The sequence below is a fragment of the Chionomys nivalis genome, chromosome 5 (genome assembly GCF_950005125.1).
Source record: "Chionomys nivalis chromosome 5, mChiNiv1.1, whole genome shotgun sequence".
Classification (NCBI taxonomy): domain Eukaryota; kingdom Metazoa; phylum Chordata; class Mammalia; order Rodentia; family Cricetidae; genus Chionomys; species Chionomys nivalis.
The window spans coordinates 20,805,094-20,827,022 of record NC_080090.1 but is presented as its reverse complement, the minus strand read 5'-3'; the positions used below and the strand labels follow the sequence as shown (position 1 = coordinate 20,827,022).

Here is a 21,929-nt window from a genome sequence, read left to right as displayed (position 1 = left end):
CCATAGGAAGAGGGTCTTGCTTGGTGTCCTCCTAAACACTACCCAAGGTTCGCTGAGCAGGGCATGACGACAACCCTCTCAAGCCACAAGAAACACACAGAGAAGCAGGCAAGTATGGGGGACAGATGTCCTAGGATACTGGATGGGCAAGAGGAGGAGAAAAATACTGGCGCGAGGTAAAGGCTTCCTTTGAGAGCTGGGTTTTGAGAGGGAAACGTGGGCGTTTGTGTCACACGATGGATTGGAGTAGGGTGTCTGCCTTCCAGTTGTTTTACCATTTCTACCTTCATGATCTCCTTCATGCCACACCACACACAAACGTGCTACACACAAACAGCAAGGGGAGGGAATTTGCCGAATAAGGATTTCTGCCCCCACACACTGGATAGGTGCAGCACAGAACTAAGTTAGGAAGGGGGCTCTGTAAGAGATTTGTGCACACACACACACACACACATATGGGTATGGTGTGTGTACTGCAGATACTGACTGAGATGTAAGCTCATGCACAGACACGTTTCACTGAGTGCATGCATCCATTATAATATGGATACTACAGGCCCTAACAGATTGAGAGAAAGATGTATAGGCACACTCACAGAGAGAGGGAGGGGGAAGGAGCAATAAGGGTCATGATGAAGAATAAACCTGCAAGAACACACACACACAAACTCACATTCCCCCAAGTGCACATGCATTCACATATGGAGAGAGACAAGCATACAGAGGAACCAAGGTCATGGTAATGGGGAAAAAAAACCTTCAAGTGTGCATATGTGCATGCAGAGAGAAGAAGAGGGGGAGGGAGAAGGGGGTGAGGAGAGAGAGAGTGGGAGAGAGAGAGAGAGAGAGAGAGAGAGAGAGAGAGAGAGAGAGAGGTAGGTGAAAAGATTGGGGGGTATCCAGGTCATGATGAAGAATTAGCTTGCAAAAGACAGCTCCTAGGAAGCAACATTTTATACTCTCTTGGTATATGCCCTAGTCTAGGCCATGGTAACATCACTGGCCAAGTCACTGGCAGTCCTAACAGGGTAGCTGCTCCCCAGTGCCCCTGAGCTTGCTTCTTTCATTTCCAACCACCACTCCAACCTCCAAACAAAGTCAGAGAGGACAACCAAGTAAGGATTACCTGGAGAGGTCAGACAAGAAGACAGGAGAGCAGCACTACACTCTGAGCTTTGCTCTCTGCCCCTCACCTCTGACACCCCTCCTTTTTGCTTCTATACTTATTCCACATATTTTATGAAATAAGGCTTCTCTCTCTCTCTCTCTCTTTTTTTTTTTTTTTTTTTTTTTTTTTGCTCGTGAAGCCTTCTTTTCTTGTTTGGAGAGTTCATTTCTCCACTTATGTTGTTGTTTCTTTTTCCTGTCTCCACAAGAAGACAGTTTTCACTCACCTCAAGAGAACATCTGCATTCCCTGAGGGTGTTTAGCCACCGTTCTCTTTCTTCCACAGCAACTCTAGGAACAGAAAAGCCAGGCATGCACTGCCCTCCTTTCTCTCCATGGTCTTTCTCCTTTAGTTCCAGATGAAATAAGAAAGCACCCGCTTCATAAAAGCAGTATAGACTTTAATTTAGGTTGACATGTGGGGAAAGAACTGGGATTTGCCTACAAGGGGATCCATATGAGAAGACTGTCTTGTAGGGAGGGACAGAGAGGGCAAGGATCGACGGGTGGTCTGGTAGCAGAACAGGGCCACGAGCAGGGGTGTAGCCACACAGTGCAAGATAGCCAGGGCTTCTGCCAGGTTCAGCGTGATATCTAGAATCTTCTGGGACAGACATGTCTCCAAAGGCATAATTTTGGAACTCACCAAGGCATTAAATATAAGAACCATCCCATGAGGCCACCAGAAAATGAACCAGACCCACAGGACACTAACCCAGGGGCCTGGCTCCTTGCTCAATGCCTTCTTCAGCCCCTTGGCTGCCAAAAGAGCCAATGGTAACACAGTGAAAATGGTAAAACAGATTGCAGAATGCGTGGACTTCAAAGCTTCCAGGCCCCCTGTGAATGCAAGGGTGCAGAGGCCATTGTAGACATCACTGGCCAAGGTGACTGGCAGCCCTAACAGGGCAGCTGCTCCCCAAAGTCCCACAGTGAGTCCCAAGGTGAGGCCATGGATTTGACCTATACCCAGTCTGGGGTTCAGGCAGGCATAGCACACTATCAGCAGAGCCTGGGCAAAGGCTGAAGTATACCAGACCCAGAAGCCCAGGTAACACAGGACTGTGCTACGGGCATGGTTTAACCCTGGTGCCAGGACAGGCACCGCAGTGCTGAAGAGGGCACTGCCTACTGCCAGCTGTGCCAGAATAGGCCAGCTGGGGCAGATCTGCCAGTGGGAGAGAGGCTTGAGAATTGCGAACAGGACGGCGCCACTTGCCAGCAAGCCCAGGAAACTGGTGAGGATGAAGAAGGGCAATGAAGAATTATCAAGTAGATTACAGGAGTGGCAGGGAGCAGCTGCTCCAATGATGTCGTTATCGTAGCTAACAGTTGAGTCATAGGTGTCGTTATCTTCATATGCATAATTCGAAAAATCCAAAGTATACTGAGGTCCAGTCTTGTCTATTGGAAAGGAGGTTTCCACCTATAGGGTACACCCAGAAAGGACAGTCAGTCGGGGGGGGGGCATCTAACACAACAATGAAGAGGCTAGAGTATACTTGGGTTTGGAGAACAAGGGATCTGCCTACAGGAGGTGGGTACAGCGGGCATGGTGAGAAGGGAAGCTGAGGGACCTGCAGGGTCAGAGCCACAAAGAAGCCTGGGTAGAGCTATGTGGAGATTTAGAGAAGCAGAAGGACAGAGAGAAGTGAGGAGGAACCAGCGTGGGACTGGCTAAAAGGTGGAGGAGGAAGAGCAAATAGGGACAGGGGGCTGAGGGAGGGAAAGAGAAATGATTTTTGAAACAGAACAAAGAAGCACAGGGATATGGTAAGGGAAAAAACGAAAGGGTGTAAAATCCTGAGAAGACAGAGACAAGGGTTCTGGAGCACGGCCCCCACACTCACCGGGTGCAGACAGTTCCCCATAGCACTGCAGGCTCGGGGCGGGCAGAGTAAGGAACAAGGAGGCCTCTCTGTCAGCAGCTGTGACTCCGAGATAAGTGCCCAGAGCTAATGAACGCTCTCAGCTTCTGGGCAGAGCCTGGATGTGTGTGTGGGGTCACACTCGGGAAACTACCCAATGCCTACTGCCTACTTAAACTTTAGGCTAACATGGGGGGGGGGGTGTCCTGTCACTTCCTGTTTTGAAGTCAGATTTGGCTGGTCAGAACGGCCTCAGGAAAAGAACATGGTGAGGGCCACAAAGGGGGAATTTTCCCAAAGGTGGCAAGGAAGAAGTCTTGTGAACTTTCCAGCAAGGGAGGATCCTTCAAGAATAAGGAAGGATGAGGGGCCAGGGGTGACATATGAAGCGGAGATAAGAGAGGGGTGCTGGGAAGTTGCAGTGACCAGGCATCTGATGACTCTCTCTGTTCTCTATTCCTTTGAATGAGATCCAAGGAAAGAGTTCAAAAGTTCCTCTGTTCGTGGGGGAAGGTGTGCTAAGGGCATTGGCTGTTGGCTGCACCCAGTCTGAGAATATGCAGTTAAGTGGATGCCTTTTGTGTGTGGTCGAATGAGCCAGGGAATGCACCTATTCATCTGTGTCCCTGGGTTCAGTATCAGTGTGCCCCCATCTGAGTGCCAGCTGCTAGGTGGTGCCTGGGTGTGTGCCTCGCTATGTAGAGGCATGGGTGCTTCAGTTTAAGAGGGACAGAAGGTGGGAGGCCTGTCAAGTCCATGGAATGACTCTCCTTCAGGGAGCAATTTTGCCTTACCACCTATGGACTCAACGAATGGATCTCTCACACCAAGCAGAACACATGGTGTCTGACACATCAAAATAGCCTCTGGGGGACTATGGGACAGCATACTTTGATGTAAGAGTATAGCCCACCGGGTAATCTCTATTCATTTTGTTGTGAGACCTACAGACTGGGAGACTGCTTCATTGGCTTGTCGTCTTTGCAATGAGTGGAGTTTTTGATGGGACGTAGAATTTCTCTGGCCAGGAGAAATACAGAATCCATGTTCAGTAGGTGGATTCCCATTAACCCCCTCAGACTGAGGTGCAGAAGGCTGAGTACCCAGGTCAAGTTTCAGGTTTAACAGGCGGGAGACAGAAAGGTGGTTTGACAAAAATGGGTGAAGCTCTCCTTCCTGGATGGTGTGGGTGGGGTCGTCACCTCCATCATGGTGTTGGCCAGCATTGCTGGGCAGAGGGTAACAGGGTAGCAGTCGGTTGACATGCCTCAAATCCAAATGTTCTCGGGAAAGCAAATGACTCAGACACTCTCTCCCCTGATTCCACACACAGACGTTCCGGAGAGTGGCATGGCAAGGAAGCGGTACCCTTTGAGTGCCAGGTGCCAGCGACATGAGGACAGCCCTTAGTTACACGGAACCCAGCCAGCAGTGAGAATAGCGGAAAGGAAGCAGCCTGACCACACGGATAATCCAGATATATTGAGGGTGGTCCCTCTGAGATTAGCACAGGAGAGTTAGAAAGATTATAAAGATACACGATCCCCTCCCTGCTCCCTTCCCCCGCCCCCGCCCACAGACAGACACACACAGCACAACGGCCCCTCTTCCCCCCACCCGCCCAGTACAAATATGGCTTCTGTGTAATATGGACAAAGTGGTTCAGCTCGAAGAGGAAAAGTCGTTTTCCCATAAGTGGGTGCTGGGAGATGAGGAGCCTGGACAGGCCTGGGGCCCAGGGCTCCCTTACTGCTATAAGAGGAGAATCCCTGGCTGAAGCAAGGGGATGCCTGGGGTACCCAGAACCCTAACCAGGGGCTGGAAGATTCATGAAAGTATTACCTGAACTGAAGGAGTAGGCAGGCCTGCTGGATTGCAGCTGCCCCATTTTGCACACCTGTTGTCAGAGCAGGGAGGACATGCTGGAGGAGGGGGAGGAGAGTGATGCCAAGTGCATCCTGAGTCTGAGGGACAGACCAATCAGGATGGAGAGGGTGAGCAATCTCAACTCCACAGCAACCAGCGTGGTCATAGAAGGAAGACCGTAAACCAAAAGCTGAGATGGGGGACCCAGTCCTCTAGTCCCTAGATACAGAGGATGGGAATCTAGAGTCAGTGCCAGGGAGAGGCTTGAGGGGTGCATAGCAGAGGCTGTGGCCCTGGCTCCATGGCTCAGAGATGGGAGGTCCAGGGAAGGGTGGTGAATGCGTGGTGTTTCACAGAGGGACAAAACGCACAGCTGGGAAACCACATCTTGGGACTCCGACTCCCCCTCTCTTTCAGACAGGCATCAAGAGTGGTTTGGAAATGACTAGGATGGAGCAGCTCCCCTAGATGAGGTACAAACCCTGACTAGGAGTCATTCACTCCCAAAGCCCACCTCATGCCTTACATGTTCCATGCCCTGGCGCCTACCCAAGATCCCTGGTCCTTCTCTTTAATCCCTTTACTTCTTGCTCACACAAACACACATGTACACACATCCATGCACACTTACACACACGTACACACAGAAACAGACACACACACACATGCACAAAGTTCACATTATTCCCTCGGTTTGGGCAGGAAACAGCTCACTGCAATGAAGCTCCTTTTAGTAATTTTGTTGTCATGTCTGCCTGGCTGCTGAGGGAGGAGGGACCGAGGGCTGGCACAGGGAACAGGAGAGGGCACAGGGTGACACAGGGTGGAGGAGTAGTTGCTGAGCAATGCCATGAGAGGAGCGGTTGCCGTGCAACAGTCCAGGGTCTTGGGTAAGAATGAGGGGCCCCATCCGAGGTGGGGGAAGCAGACGCTGTCCAGGCCCAGAAGCTGTGCCTCTTTCACAACTGCTAGGAGAGAAAGCTGAGCTCTGCTGTCCCCCAAGGGCCAATTCTGTGGAAAGAGCCTAGCGTCATTCACCGTGTGGGGCAATGAATGGACAGGGCCATTTCCGCCATCCTCTCTCTGGAAATCTGTTCTCTCTGGGAGGGACATGTTGAAGCCCTGGATCCCTGTGTGGCTGCACGCCATCTTCAGTTCACATCTTCTTGAGGACTTTCCTACTCATTCCTTTCTTACGTAATGCAAGAGGAGTGGCAGCGGGATGCCCGTCTCCCTCTCTGTAGCTCACAATACATGGCTGGCAGAGGTAGAGCCGCCTCCACCCCCTGCTTCCATTCCCAGGTTCCTCGGAGACACCTGGGGAGCTGGTCTGCCGTGAAAATGGAAGGAGGGCTATCTTGAGCCCCCACCTGCAAACCAGCCCTGCTCCTCATTCGTTTCTCATCCCTCCAACTTCCTTCTCCGAGCACTGCACATGCGCTGCTCTCCTCACCCCCATGGCCCCTGCCTCTCCAGTCTTGGAGACGGATTTGATTTGGGATTGTTACAAAAATAATAATAACCCAAACGCAGAGAAGCCACGGAAAGGGCTGAGGGCAACCCACCCCTCCCCCCCGCCCTCCTCCCCCCCATTCCAAACCGAGTACAAAACCGCACCCAAAGCAGACATTCTGTACAGGGGGCTGGGTGGGCTCGGGAGCAAGCGGGAGGGGCGGCCCTGGGGTTGCTCTGTACAAGTTCAGGTTGGTGACAGCCCAGCAGTCCCCATGGGGCCCCTGTGGGGCACAGGAGGTGTGTGGGTGCCCCTAGATGAAGTACTCCTTCTTGTCATCCCCGCCTGACTGCCCGCCTTCTGCATTGATGATGGCCGTATCTGCATCTGGAGCATCGTCGGAGCCCTTCGCTTCGTGTGTCAGGTAGGTTCCTGTGTGGAGACAGAAGCTCCTCTTTGCAGAAATGTCTCTGCCTCTGAAGTCCAACCTGCCCACTTCCCTACCCACCCACTCACATAGTGCTCATCTCGTCTTTCTCTTGCCTGGAGCTTTCTTCCACCCAACTTCTCTAATCTGCATTGCATTTCGCTGCCAACATCCCTCACCTGACCACACCCCCATGAATAATGAATCCTACCCTTAACTAAAATCTCATCTATAATGTAGGCAAGGCACATGTGAGTGTGTAGTAGAGATATGACTTAGGCATGGTCAGTCTAGGCAGCTAGGCTACTGGCTGCACGTAGTAACAGAATAGAAGGGAAAGTAGAACAGAGAGAAAAGAAAAGATATGCGTGGGGATGAAGAAGGAGAACAAAGAAAGAAAAGGAAGTCAAAGAGATGGAAAAGAAGGCAAGGGCAAGAAGGAAGGAGCTAGATCAAATGCAGAACAGCAAGGAGCAGCTGAGTAAGTAGGCAGGTCTGATTGTACTTGTACCAAGTGGTCAGGCTTGACTGTGGGGTTGCTGTTGCTCAGTGATCACAGCATTGACATTGCAAGGGTTGGCTGTATTTCTTTCTCAAACACCCTAAGGGGCTGAATGAGTCTACAGGGACCTGCCTGAAGCCCTCTTACTGTCTGTCCTTTCCCGACTGGTCTCCCCACCCACCCAAGTCCTCCTGATTAATGCCTCTGACCTTTGTGCCTGATCAAATAGTGTCCAAGGAAGATGAGCAGAATGAGCAGCAGGAAGACAATAAAAGCCACAATCCCTCCGATGATGGCATGGTAGGTACTGGAAGATGACGGCACCGGACTGGGGTCTGCAGGGAGAAGAGGCATATAGTTAGAACTGGGACGGGGAGGACCTTTAACTCCCATGCTGATTTGGCCTTAGATGATATCACAGAAGAGATATCAACATCAGAGGAATCCAGGTGTATGCAAGCACAGGGAACATGCCTCAGTCTGTGCTCAGGTGAGTATCATCACGCTGGCAATGTAGTGATTCTTAAAAGAAAAAAGTGATGTATTCATCAGGCAATACACAAACCAGCTCTCACTCCACTACCCAAATTGCCTTCTTGGCATCAAAGCTTGACCTTATCAGAGATCATTACTTTAATAGTTGTGAGCAATATCAAATTTCTCCCCTTCCTCCCTTTTCTCCACCCCCAGTCTATTGTCTGCCTCTCTCTCTCTCTTTCTCTCTCTCTCTCTCTCTCTCTCTCTCTCTCTCTCTCTCTCTCACACACACACACACACACACACACACACACACACACACACATCTTGTTTACTTGCTCCTTGACTATCTCTCATGTCTTCTCACATCCTGTCTGCTATTCTGCACTAGTCTCTTTAGGGGTTTCTTTGCCACTCTCCTAGTCTTAAGATCAGATGGGGAACAAACAGTGAAAACTGATGGAGCCAGGAATTAAGAATTGGAAAGCACCTTGCAAAGAAAATGCTAGACTGTTCCACCCTGTATAAGACCTGTAAATTTCCCTAGAGAGCAAAATAATAGTCTGACATGAATTAGAAAATCATCTTCCTTCTCTAGGATGAGCCCAGGACCTCAAGATCCACCTCAGGATCTTTAATCCAGCCTGGGCTGTGGCCTAGACACCTGTTTTATCCCATAGCATTTAGCATCTCTACTTCCAGGTATTTCATTCTTTCCTCTTTAAACTCCCCAACCCACATGCTCTTAAACAAAGCTGGTCTTCTGGTCTTTTTCTTCAGTAATTCCTTCTTGGCAAGGAAGACTACTTATTCAATAAAACCCAATCTTCTGACCCATCCAAGGAAAGAGACCTAATATTTCATCTCTACTCTGACATCATCCAAAAGTTTGTGCACAAGACTGGTTTGATTTCTCCCGTGGTGTTATTGTTCCTCCATTCACTATACAAAATTCACCATCCATAATAGGTGTGGACTGATCTCATAGTACAACCTGGACCAAGAGTGTCAATAAAAACCTTAACCTTGGTCAGAAGCCCAAAGGTCTGCGGATAAGTGCACAAACCCAGGGCATTCTGACGTCTCCACAATTACGTTAGCTGCAGCTATAACTCCCCCACCCATGGGAGAGCTCCTGTTATTCCTTGAATTCAGCTTGAGTCTTGCAGCCTCATTGACTCCTAGACTTTTTTTCTTTCCTACCTTATGTTTTCTCAGGCTTGACTGAGCCAGCTTTTTAGTTCCTTGACTTCCAAGGCCTTATTTGAAAAGAAAACATCTGTACTTCTTTTTAAACGTTTTTTCTTAGAAGGGAGATGGAGGATGGACCAGGAAGGAGTTCCGTGATGGGACAGGGGTGTTGACATGATGCAGGGCTAGATGACTGAAGAAACATGAGATGTAATCTCCTGGGAAAATCAACCCTGGATACTTACTCTGAAAGGTAGAGAAGCAAAAAAGTTCTTGAAAAGAACCCACAGTCTTCCACTGTCAGAATGACTTTTGGGATTATCAACAGGTATAATGCACCTTGCATTTCATTTCTGGGAGTTCTTCACGCAGGAAGATTCCTGAAGAGGCTGCAGTAACTCCTTTTACCACCAGGGGTCAGCACTGGTAGCAAACACTGACCTACTCCTTAGCTTTTTATCCCAGGGCAGAAGGATCAACAAGATCCCAACTGCAGGGCATATTAACTTTGTTTCACTGCCGGTCGCCATCAGAAATGGTCTGCAAAGATCCAGGGGATGAGTCGAGATCTCAGAGCCGTGCTCTAGCTCCCAGAATCTTTCACTAGCCCTGTTATGCCGAGCAGCTCCCCATGGAGTGATGTCAGGATGCAGACTTTCTGGTCTCAAACACCTAAGCCTCTTTCTCATGCCTAGAAACCTGGGTGTTAAGCATCTTTGCCTTACTGAACATTTCAAATGAGGAAAGACCCGAAGTTTCTTCAGCACTTCCCCTATTCTGCAGAAAGGTTTGAAGACTTTCTGGAAGGACTTCAATGGTATTGACGTCTTCCAAAGAATAAAAAAAAAATTCCTTACCATCTCCCTCTAAAGTCACAGCTGTTCTAGCCTGTCACTTTCCTTAAAGCTGGGTTTAAATGTATCTTTCATGTGTGTGTGTGTGTGTGTGCACATGCGTGTTAATATGCATGTGTGTGCTAATGTACATTGTATGTCTGTGCACTCACTGTAGAGGTCAGAGGAATGTCATCCACCCGATTCTTTGAGACAGGGTCATTTTGGTCATCTCTCACTAACCGAGAGCTCATCAAGTAAGATAGGCCGTCTCTGTCTCCCCAGCACCGGGACTACAAATGTGAGCTCCCACACCTGTTTCTGTTTGGCTGCAACTGGCAGGGACTCGACGGACCAATCCAACAGTCTAGGCACCTGGTGGTTCCAATTTTTGAGAAGCACTTCAGAAAGAAGCAATCTCTTGTCCCTTAGGAAGGTGAAGCACCAGAGAAGAGACTTGGGCCATCTCTCGGCATAGCACACACATGCTTGTTTCTTTTCTTCTTTGCCAAACTCTAATGCACACAGGGTCTTCAGGAAGGCAACGGGTGGCGGCGGCGCATATGCTGTATGTACCTAGTCCTAGGAGGAGGAGCTTTTCAGTAAGCACACCTGCCGCCAAGAGGGGCCTCTAAATGAAGCTGACATTCTCCCCATCAGGTGATAAAGATGGTTTCAGAGGAGCCACTGCCCGCAGACAGAGACGGTGGGAGCCCATCTTTCTTATTGTTACATTAAGAAACAGTAAGACTTACCATTGTTACACATCCCTAGGGCCAAAGAGGAGTGCCTTCTGGTAGCGGGAATTTTCCATCCACTATACTACCACTCAAGGGGAGGCGGTTGCCATCCGGAGAGCAAGAGATGGCCAACGAAGGGAGATGTTGGAGGAGAGAAGCCGAAGTGACTCACCGTTGACGTTGAGGGTGAAGTAGGCTGTGTAGCTGCCCATGTTACTGGTGGCCGTGCAGCCGTAGGTGCCACTGTCACTCTTGTTCAGGAAGGGGAAGATGAGAGCCCTCTCTTGGGTCATCTTCAGGGGTGGCTCGCTGCCTTCCTTTACCCACAGGTACTGCTGGGGACTGTTGAGATAGAAAGATGGGAAGTACTCAGGATGGCCTAGTCCAAAGGGCTGGAATAATTAAAAACAACCTCGTAGCAGGGAAATCAGAAACTGTTTGGTGAGGTTTAAGTTGCTGTGGTGGGCCAGAGGGTAGGTGTTGGTGGAGGGGTCGGGTATCCATCTTGGGTACAATTTAGAGAAGGCAGAGATGTTTTGAACCATATTTTACTGTGACTTTGTTCCTTAGGGGAAAAGAGGGAGCTGAGCTAGGGAGCGCTCCAACCTTACTTCTGCTGTAGAAATAAAGAAGCAATGTCGTACAGTTAGGGGACCAGGAGTTATGCCTCAGCAGGTACCCAGGGGGTGGGGGTTATCTGAGGGGTATCAGAGACCATGGACTGCTCTTCTTACACTGGATTGCCACGTCCCTCACAGTGTAGCAACAGCTTCTGGCCTTCCCGGGGATGCGCAGGCTCTGGTCTAATCAAGGCTGTCGGCGTGTCTGTGGAGAAGCACAGGATAGCAGCGCCAAGCTCCTCACTCTGCATAGGAGATCCCTAAAACTGTGGGAATCACCTAGTTACATGTTTTAGATTCTCCCGAAGTCTCAGAAGTGTGAGAGGCTGTGAACAAGTCCTTCTTCTTCCTGGCTCTTGCGAACACGGACTTATGAGTGCCGCTGACTGAGAACAACCTGGTGTATCTCAACCTCTGAGTGATGGCATTCCAGCAGGCCTGTCCTTGGTGGGGGCCTATGGGATGTCTTAGGGGAGCTGAGGAGAACCCATGGTTTATTCATGCCTAGCAAACCGCCTGGCACCTAGACAGGATCTAATACATATTTTTAAAGGAACAAAGGAAGTGAACTTGACACTGACTGAGTCCACAACCTCTCAATTCTGTCTGCTCTGTGAGGGAGCTTGGAGTGAAAGCAACGCCCGAACACAAAGCATCCCTTTGAACGGTCAGCCCAAACATGGAATGAGAGTATAGAAACAGCAAGGGGTGAGGGTCAAATTTTGGCTGGGAAAAAAAAAAGGCCTGAGACAATATGGCTGGCTCTGTGCGAGAATAATGACATCTGTCAATGATGCCAAAAGGCTGCTTAGGAGGCTGGGTCCAGATGGTGGCTTAGAACAATGTGACCAGATGCTGGTTTGGAACCACAGATAAAGAGGATGTGCTATCCCTAAGGACAGAGCCAACCTTAACAAGCAGTTAATGAACATGCGTCCGTTAAATCACACAGGACAAAGAGAGACAGGTCAGGTGAGAAAATGGGTATTCAGGGGCTTCACAGCCGAAGAGGCCTCTAGCACAGCACCTGGAATGGGGCATTTGTTGACTGAACGCTGATCACAGGCCGAAGGGGACTATGCAGAGTAATCGCCAAATGGCCTGGTTTCTAAGAGAGGACTCTGTGGGACTCCAATAGTACATTCTTCAGTTATGGTTGGGGACCAGGGCTCAAGAGAACTGCCCTAGGCCCAGGACCTCACACTTGGAACTAGTAAATACAGAAATACTTTATAGCAAGTTAGAACTTGGAAGTTAATAGAGTTCTTCCATACATATTATTCCTTATTTCTCAATATAATTCAGGGGAGTAACGCAGATTCACCAAGAGATTAGATGCTTTGGTGAAGCCAATACAGCTAGTACGTGACAGTACTAGCTAGGAGGCCACTCATCAGCCTGTCCATTGAATGTCATCCAAAATTAACGAATGTTAAAGTTTGGATAAAAGGTCTAGCCACTGATTAAATGGCACCGAAATTAATCAGCTTGTGTCTTCCATAAGCAGATTAAAAGCTATCACTATTTTTGAAAATCCCCAGCCTTTTGGTAAATTGGGAAAGCAATGCATGGCTGTACACACCTCCATGCTCAACTTCCACACTTCCATTACTCCTTTTTCTTTCCACATGGAAAAGCTCCTTTGAAAGGCTTCCAGATTTCCCCAGATGAGAAATCTGTAGAAACTCCAGCTTTTCAGACATTCTTTACTGGCACTAAAGACAGAGTCCATGAAGAAGATGCAGAGATGTGGAGAAAGTGCGAAGCAGCGAGCCCCGGACCACCTTAGGTCAGAATCCCAAGGAGAAACATGGAAGGGGGTCAAATAGAGATGTGACTGAGAGGTAGAAGTCCCTGGAATGTTGCAAGACCAGAGAGAATTGTGCCTCACTTCCACCCACAACTCTTGGCATCACAGAATGTTAGAGTGAGAAGAAGCCATAAGGATATCCAAGCTCACCTCTCTTGTTTCAGAGGGAAACAACCACGATCCGTGGAGGAGAGCTGTCTTCACACCACACAATAAGTGTGGCATGGAGTACAGACTAAACTACAGCCCCAGACTCTGGGTTTGCTACTCTTACCACTGTTAAGTTACAGCCTAGCTGCATTTCACCAGCGTAGCCCAAGGGCTGGTAAACTTGGCCCCTGGGCCAAATCTTGCCAGTTGCAAGCTTTAGTAAATAAAGTTTTATTGGAATGCAGCCCAGCTCATTTGTTTACGCTTTGTCTGTGGCTGCTCTCTGGCAGCACAAGCAGAGTCAACTCAGTGAGACAAAGCCCTCATCTCTCCAAGCCTTCCGTGTTTACTGTAGGGCCTTCTTTACTGAAGCTTTGCTACTTTCACTAAGCATGTGGCCTCATGTGTAGCCACCAGCACGCTTCTCTTTTCCTTACTCCCTACCTCACACCTGGTCCTTCTCACCCCAGAGCCCATGACATACATAAAACTTCAATGCGCTGAGAGGTGACTCTGTCAGCTCCCTTTAGAGATTCATGGTTCACAGAGCACACGATGCTTGCTCCGTCATCTTCCCGGGTAACCTGGAATGACACTGAGCTGCTCACAGTGAAGGTTTTTCCATTGACATCTTCCTGGACTCGTGTTTGTTCTCCTAGAATGCAGAAAAAGACAGACAGACAGAAACACACACACACATAAAGAGGAGATACATTGTCAGTACATACAGATAGACTGTATCTTAACATACAGATACTGTCTGGGCCCCACAGATTCTGAGTCTATCTTGGACAGACTCAGAAAAGTTTTGAAATGGATATGAATGTGTACAGAGAATGTAGATCGCAACACACACATATCCACAATGTCACTGCTATTCACTTTCTTCATCTCCATTATTTTTTATGTGCCATAGAAACATATTGCACCACCCCTTTTCCTGTACCACCTCATTTCTGTAACCCCATGGCAGGAGCTACTCACCGTGGAGTTCTTGGTCACCTTTCCTCCAGGTGAGCTGGGCTGCAGGCTTGCTCCCAGAAGACTGACAGTTTAGAGTGGCTGTCTCCTTTTCCCGCAGGGATGACTTATAACCAGTGATTATGGGCTTCTGTGGGATTCCTGCGATGGAGAGGGAATGGCCAGGATAGGAAGGAGAGGCACCGTGTGAAGTCACACTTCATGTTCTCCCTGGAGATATGTCCACTATAGGGGCAGAATATCTGAGCTCTGCTTTGATTTAGAGAGCTGGGTAGAAGCACAAAGCGTCAGTGTTCTCTTGGATCTACTTCTTGAGGACAAAACGGGAAGACGAAGGTGAGGAGGTATGAGAGTTTAAAAGGAGTGGGGATGCGGTGCCTGAGCACAACAGTGACTGGATATCCCAGAATCCAACTAGGTGGCCAAGCAGATGGTAAAAGGCCCAGAGCAGTGGAGATGTGAATTAGAATACAGATAACAGAATGGAGATAATTGCATTCAAACAACCGAAGAACTTTTCTTGGAAATTAAAATAAGATATTTTATATAGATCTTGTGTCTCCACATGGAATTTTCAGAGTGAAGGGGAATGACCATTCCCTGCTATAAATTGTGAAGTTTACGCTTAAAGAGATTTGTTCCAGAACAAATAGTAAGTACAGCAGATCAGAACTCTGCTTTTCTCGTATTTAGAGGAAGGCGTGCAGACCTTTTCTGATATTATTGGAGGCCTGCCTGGTTCTGGGAGGCTTTGGAGGATCAACTGAGGGAGATTTGTTTGCAAAGCAGCGTGCCGCAGAGACACAGGGGTTGAGGAGCCTCACCTAGCACAGTGACAAGGGACTTGGCAGTTCGCACAGGCATGGTGAAGATGGAGCATGTGTACTCGCCCTCGTCTGCCAGCGCCACATTGCTGATGCTGATACTGAGCTCGTGGGGAGTGGATCTAACCAGCTGAATCCGATTATCTCGAAGAGCTGGGGAAATGAGAATGGAGAGTCAGGGTTCTACCAGTACCTTGCATGTTCATCTTCCACTCCTGTGCTACCGTCATTGAGGGGCAGGGAGGAATGGTGGGGGTGGGAGACAGAACCAAAATGAAAGAAAATAAAAAACAAAAACCCCAACCAAAACAAACACAAAAACACCTTGACTTAGGACAGAATCATTCAGTGACTTTCATGAACCACTAAACATGGTAGCTTAATAGACCAGTATTATAGTCTGTATTTTTTGTAATTACTTAGGAAAAGCCTGGGGCTGCCTAATATCAGTTGTCATAAGCACTTCTTTGGAGCCTGGTGCTCCAGCACCTGATGAGGCTATAAGACCTATAAGACTATACATGGCTAAGGTCAGAGCTGTAGTGCTGGTTTCTCTCTGCAAACAACAGAGGAGCCCACAGTTTATTGCTTTTTCAAAGAACATACCTTGTGTTTCTCAGCCTCTGGACTACAAAGATAGCCTTAGCCTCTGCTGTCCCTCTCTCCTAGCCCATGATTCCCATGGAGAAAGCTCACTCAGGAGACACTACCTCTCTTCTCCCCAAAGTAGAGCGTCTGCTGGGCAGGATTAGACCACTGTAGGGATGAGTCTTCATGGTCTTTCACTTGACACTTGAGCACCACGGTGCCACCAGCCACCACTGTTTCATCAGTAGTCCAGGGCTGGCTATCTGCAGGAGTAGAGCAGAGTTAGTTTCATAGAAGTCCCGAGGATGTCTACCCACCACTGGGCCACAGTCAGCCTCAGCTAGTTTATTCTCCCCAAGGCTCTGGTCTCTGTCTATGCTTGAGGCTTCATGAGTGAAGGGATAGAGAGGTGGTTGTGGCAGTAGAGGGGAGACACACCTGATCTCTCTCACTGTGGACACACAGAAAGCATCATCCCTTGTTGAATGTTGGGTGAACGGGAAGAGTCACAAATGCTAAAAGGGTAAAGGCACCCAGACCTGAACATACTACTCCATATGTGTCTTTTTTGGTATGGTTCTTGCATTCATTGTTGAGAACACACATACATAGCTGCCACACTGTGTTCTGCCTTCTTGTTACCACTGAATGTAAGAGCAAAACCATTAGAAGCAATTATGACTACTAATCTAAGACCTAAATAAGGAAAATTTTTACCAGATCTTAGTGTGCATACATTCATCCACACAAAAAGAGCAAAACAAACAAACAAACCAGAAATTAAAAACAGAAACATTTTAGCATACTTTAAAATTTTTCCAATAATAGCCTCAATCCAATCATCAAATTCATCATCGGTTTTCACTATTATTATTATTTTTATTTATTATTATTATTTTTGGTTTTTTGAGACAAGGTTTCTCTGTAGCTTTGGTGCCTGTCCCGGAACTAGCTCTTGTAGACCAGGCTGGCCTGGAACTCCCAGAGATCCGCCTGCCTCTGCCTCCCAAGTGCTGGGATTAAAGGCGTGCGCCACCAGCGCCCGGCTTCACTATTATTATTAATTATTGTAGCTCTTGTTGAGACAAGGTCTCACTATACAGTCCTGGCTGGCCTGGTATTTACTATGTATTCACAATAGTCTTGAATTTACCAAAGTCCTTCTGTCCCTGCTTTCTAAGGTCTGGGATTATAAGCATGCACAACCACATCCAACTGTTTGTTCTCTTTCCTGGTAACTCTTCCTTGTCTCTCCAAATACAAACCCAAATTACCACCCCGATATTATTTAAAGAGTAAAAGACTGAAGTTCCCCCCTCAATGTGCTGAAAGCATATTTTATAACTCTTCTCTCCTTAGAGAAATTAAATAAAACACAGACTCAGTTGATAGAGTCCTTGCCTAGCATTCAGGAAGGCCGAAACTGGATCCCCAGCATCGTAATGGTTGGTTGTGATCGATCGAATATGTTAACCCATTACTTAGGAAGTAGAAAAAGATGGCCAGAAGTTGTAGGTTATCCTTGACTACATGCTGAATTTGAGGCCAATTTGGACTGCATACACTCTATATCAAAATTAATACACACACACAATAACACACACAAACACACTCACACACACACACGCACAAAGAAAGAGAGAGAGGAAAAAGGATGGAAGGAAGGAAAGAAAGAAGGAAGAGAGGGAGAGGGAAGAAGAAATTCAGGTATCTTTTGGATAGATCAGTTTAATGCCAAATCAACCTTCTCCTCAGCCCTAGCTGTGAACCTCTCCAATACTGACATCTGTTTCCCTCAGGCCTTGTGCTTAGTTCTCACAGCATGGACTCTGATTCCTAGTATTGATTCCCTCATCTTCAGAATCGCTTTTAGTGACCCAACATCAGTGACCTCCTCAGAACTAATCTAAAATAATCACCTCCCTTCTCTGCTTCTGGAGTATCCAAAAGTCTGTTCTATGTCACCAAATTCCTCAACCAGCACTATTCATTGCTCAGTAGGAAACCAGGAATCGTGCTTACCACATCCTCTACAGAGCACTATAAAAAACAAACAGATGGACTGAGTGGTGGTGGCGCATGCCTTTAAACCCTGCACTTGGGAGGCAGAGGCAGGCGGATCTCTGCTAGTTCAAGGCCAGCCTGGTCTACAAGAGCTAGTTCCAGGACAGCTAGGACTGTTACACAGAGAAACCCTGACTCGAACAACCAACCAACAAACAAAATAGATACTCCCTTTACCACAGATTGACCCCACCTGCCTGTTTCTCTCTTACTTTTCTAGTCACCTGACTTACATTTCCAGGAAATACCAGCCAAGAGAAGGCCCTCAGAAGGGAAGGCATGCTGAAAATTATGCCAAGCAAGATACACCATTAAGGACTGGTAGTTTCCGAATTGGAGTATGAAGCCTGATGCTTAGTACTGCCTAGAACTGTAGAAGCTGGAAGTGAGGGAGCCACTGGGGCCAGAAATCCAATTCCCTCATCTCCTAGACACAGGCAGCAAAGCAACAGAGGCGAAGAGACTCCTAAGATCAGCCCACCAGTTCTCAACACTATAACTCTAACTCTGTTCTGTCCTCAATATGGAGCTGTTGTCATTGGAATTCTTTCTGAAGTGACCCTCTGAAAGGAGAATTAAGACTATAATTGGATTTTGAGATTGTTGTGTAGCCACTAAGCAAATTTGAAAGTGAAATTTTCTCAAAATTTCTCAATGGGAAGTGGCTGAGGCCCTTCGTTTGCAATTGACACATATCAATTTCCAACCTCTAATCCCTCTGTCCTTGTCTCACTTGAAGAATTCCTCTTTGACAATGTCTTTCCAGGACCTCTTTGTTTTGAGTAATCCGTTTCTCCAGGGCATCTTATTTTTGGAAAGAGGTGTAGGGTTACAGAGGTCTCTGTGCCAGAGTGAGAGAGGGAGTTGGTGCATGGAAATGTGGTGGTGGATGCAGAACTGAGGACTATATGTCAAATGGGAAGGAGAAAGCTGTGTGGTAATGAGAGGCGTGAGAACATGGGGTGGAGTACCACGACTGAGAGATGATGTGAGGATGGGTGAGAGGCATCTGGAAAACATTGAGATGAAGGGCCTGGTTTCTCACCTTGACTGGCCAGCATGTCAGGGCTGCTCCAGACTGTGGAGCTGAGGGCCTCGTCCAGTGGAGCCAGAGTTCCCAGCTCCAAATCCTGCTCCTGCCAGTAGCCTGGGGAGAGAACCTGCATCAGGGATGAACCCTGTGCACACTACTATAGCTTGTGTCTACACTTCCATTGTGGGGGTGTGGGAGGGGCTAGGCCCCTATGGAAAATGGCTTCACCAACATACCTAAGAGAAAGTGAGACATTAGCAGGAGTTCTGGAAAAGGAAAAGACTCTCCTCTGATAGGCCCTTTAAAGGAGGATGATAACGGTTTTATCTGTCAACCATGTAGTGTGAGAGTCAAAGAGAACTTGGAGACCATTCAGCCCAGTTTTCCCACTTCACAGAAGAGGACAAAGAAGTCCCCAAAAGATTGAGAGGGAAAGAAAAATGAAAACTGAAAACAAAACAACCCATTATAAACTCCTTATCCAGGATTCTTTCTGTTGTACCACATTATCTATTAACACATTAGAGCATATGTTCACATTTGATTCTTTCCCTTGACCTATGAAAAGTGTTGGTATCGTCACTCCTGTTTTGCTTGGTGGAAGCAGAATGAAATGACTTGCCCAAAGTCATACAAATTGAGTAGACACTGGAAATGAAATGCCTGCTTTCAAATCTGATGCTCTTTGTTCTAAGATGAGACACCTTTCTTATTGAAGAAAGATTGAAGTTGGGGCTATAAGTTGCACTACACATTGCCAGAGTCTTACCTTCTGCGCTCAGATTCTAAGTTTTCATACTAGGTTCACAGGGCTCTGCCTCACTGAGCCTGTACTTCGCTCTGATGCAACCAAACTTTGTTACCCGGGCAATAGTCACCACCTCTCTTAGGACTAGATCGCTGTTATACTGTCTTGTGAAACACAGTAGTGTCTGGGGTTCTCAGCTCCTAACCAAATAGAAAGAACAGAGGGACAAAGAAACCAGCTAAGCCCCTCTGCAAGATTTCCCGCCACAGAGCCCTAGAGTGGCCAATCAAATCGCGCAAAATTAGTGAGATCATCAGCTGCTGAGCAGACACTAGAGTTGCTTCTCTTCCAGGGACAGCATACAGGGAGAAGTTTGTCAAAGGTCCCTACAGGCGCCACGGTCTGGGTGGGGGTGGGGAGAATAAGAAGGTAGAGGTGGGGCTAAGAGAGAGCGGGTGGGTGGGTCAGAACTGAAAAAAGACTAAAGTGGGGGATGAACTTCTCCGGAGAAGAAAAAAGAGAGCACTCGGGAGAGAGGATTAATCGGAAGAAAAAGAAAGCAAGTCGGTGAGGGAAAAAGATGGGGTAGCCGAGAAAGAGGGTGAGGGAGAGGAAGGAAGAAAGGGGGAAAGGAGAAAGGGATAGTCCTAGCATCAGATAAAGCTCTAAGAGAGCTTTTGGGGTTGGCGGACTACAGTGTAGACAGCTGCCTTTCCCACTGCTCCTGACCTGGCTCTCCCAGAAGATCTGGGAATTTACTTGGTTCTGAGTGACGTTGAGAGACCAGGTACATCTCTAATGGGAAAAGAAGAATTGATGAAGACAGGCAAAAGAGGCGAGGAAAACGGAGGGCAGGGCTCTCAGTTTAGGCAGAGAGGCAGTCCTGGGGTGCAGAGCCCTCATCCTGGGGACACCAAGGATGAAGACGACTGGACATTGGTGAGTGTTTCATATTATTTTCCAGGTTATACATTTTGGAGTGTGCTGTGCCAACATCAAATAAGAAACGGGTTGATCGTGCTAAGGCACGGGCTGCTTGAGGGACAGGGAGGAGCAAGGCAAGCGGTCTAAGCGCCCTCACAGGGCATTGGTAACCCAGCACACAATCTAAGAGCCACTACACAAGCTTTTACTTAAATGGACCGAGGAAATAGCCTTGTCATACGTCAGTGTGGGACTTTCAGTTTGCAGAGCGGATTTTCACCCATGATTTCATTTAATCTCAAAACAATTGCTAGCGGTAGGCAGCCAGATATAATCACTTTTAAAGTTGACATCCGAAGAGGTTCCTTGGCTCACCTAAAAAAAAACCCAAATAGCACAACTCTCAAGAACCCTCTCTACCCCTTATGGGGTTCTCAGCTTCTAACAGCCCCTGTTTTCCAGAGCCTTTGCACACTTCAATGGGTTGTGTTTGGTTCCCAAGCTCTGCGTCTAAACTCTGAGGAGGTTGTGGGCAAAAACATCACCATTTTCACCTACGTTTCTTTAACCCGCCCATCCTGGTAAGCTCATGGTGCACGTGACTTGTCTGGTGATTTGCTACCTCGGCACCAGTGACTGCTCTCCTTGCTCATGCTTGTCCGTCATCTCCCCATTCCCACTTCTGTGTGTTGCTCCGCCCCCCCCCCCCCCCCCCCCCCGCACAGGATAAGTAAGTCAAATGGCGATGTACATCATTTAAACACAGCTGAACTGTTCAGAGGCAGAAAGCAACAAATAACCTTCAATAAATGACATGTTTGGGATGTGCATGATTTATTGCCTCTGTATGTTTGCAGAGAATTCACTTTGGTTTGTAGTATTTTAGGAAACTGTTTAAGACATGGCTGGGGCATTGCTTCCCCTTCTATGGGGGTGTGCATGACAGATCTCCTAATCCTGAAATGTACTTTTGATATTCGATCTCTAGTCTTGGGAATTCTGTTAGCATGTCTGAACGTTACCCGATTTTATGAAATTGTAGGCTACTGGTGACAGATTCTGAGTGGCCATTCCTGTGGGAGCAGGTGAGTGATTGCAATGCTATCTTCAGGAGTACGGATAAGTAGCGCAAATTATAAACCGGTTTATGAAAAGCTTGAGCTATCTTTGGATTAAAATTGTGCCAGTCATTTATGACATCACCATGATTTCCCTCAAAATGTTTGGACAGGAAAGGGATGAAACTGAGGAGTATTCTAAAGGGGACATATGGACTTTTTGAAGTGGGTTAGTAAGGATTCTACTCAGGGACCTTGGAAGGAGCTTCTGGCACAGAGCCACTGGTGAAGAACACCCTCCCGATGTTGGGAGAGCCATGAAGGAAAAAAAAAAGCTTCAGTCTTGATCATATGAGTTGGGGAGCATCAGGCATCAGTCTTACTAGTCATATTGTTATCTGCTCACATGCCTTCTCTGACTTTAGATTTTCTCTCTCTCTCTCTCTCTCTCTCTCTCTCTCTCTCTCTCTCTCTCTCTCTGTGTGTGTGTGTGTGTGTGATGTGTCTGAGAGAGAGTTGTATGTGAGCTTGTGGGTTCTTGAGTATGTGCCTACATACGCATGCAGCTGTGCACATAGATGTCAGGAGCTGACATGGTGTAC

At 47.8% G+C, this 21,929-nt stretch overlaps 2 protein-coding genes across 3 annotated transcripts in view; both read right to left on the bottom strand.

Annotated features, from left to right (window-relative positions):
- Positions 1–1,558: 1,558 nt before the first annotated feature.
- On the bottom strand, positions 1,559–4,585 carry Ackr1 (atypical chemokine receptor 1 (Duffy blood group)). Its single transcript, XM_057769983.1, has 2 exons — positions 3,021–4,585; positions 1,559–2,596 (listed from the first exon to the last, which is right to left on the bottom strand). Exons 1-2 carry the CDS (start codon positions 3,039–3,041, stop codon positions 1,577–1,579), a joined length of 1,041 nt encoding a protein of 346 aa, XP_057625966.1. The 5' UTR covers positions 3,042–4,585; the 3' UTR covers positions 1,559–1,576.
- A 1,913-nt stretch (positions 4,586–6,498) lies between these two features.
- The window catches only part of Cadm3 (cell adhesion molecule 3), a 30,424-nt gene continuing 14,993 nt past the window's right edge, over positions 6,499–21,929 (bottom strand). Inside the window, exons 2-10 of one of the 2 annotated variants that reach the window (XM_057770133.1) lie at positions 18,610–18,711; positions 15,623–15,763; positions 14,913–15,065; positions 14,092–14,229; positions 13,592–13,762; positions 11,262–11,352; positions 10,700–10,869; positions 7,496–7,621; positions 6,499–6,789 (exon numbers count right to left, since the gene is read on the bottom strand). In XM_057770133.1, coding sequence (XP_057626116.1) covers positions 6,671–6,789; positions 7,496–7,621; positions 10,700–10,869; positions 11,262–11,352; positions 13,592–13,762; positions 14,092–14,229; positions 14,913–15,065; positions 15,623–15,763; positions 18,610–18,711 — 1,211 coding nt within the window. In that variant the 3' untranslated portion in view covers positions 6,499–6,670. The remainder of the gene's footprint in view (positions 6,790–7,495; positions 7,622–10,699; positions 10,870–11,261; positions 11,353–13,591; positions 13,763–14,091; positions 14,230–14,912; positions 15,066–15,622; positions 15,764–18,609; positions 18,712–21,929) is intronic. The other variant, XM_057770134.1, reaches the window with a different exon arrangement.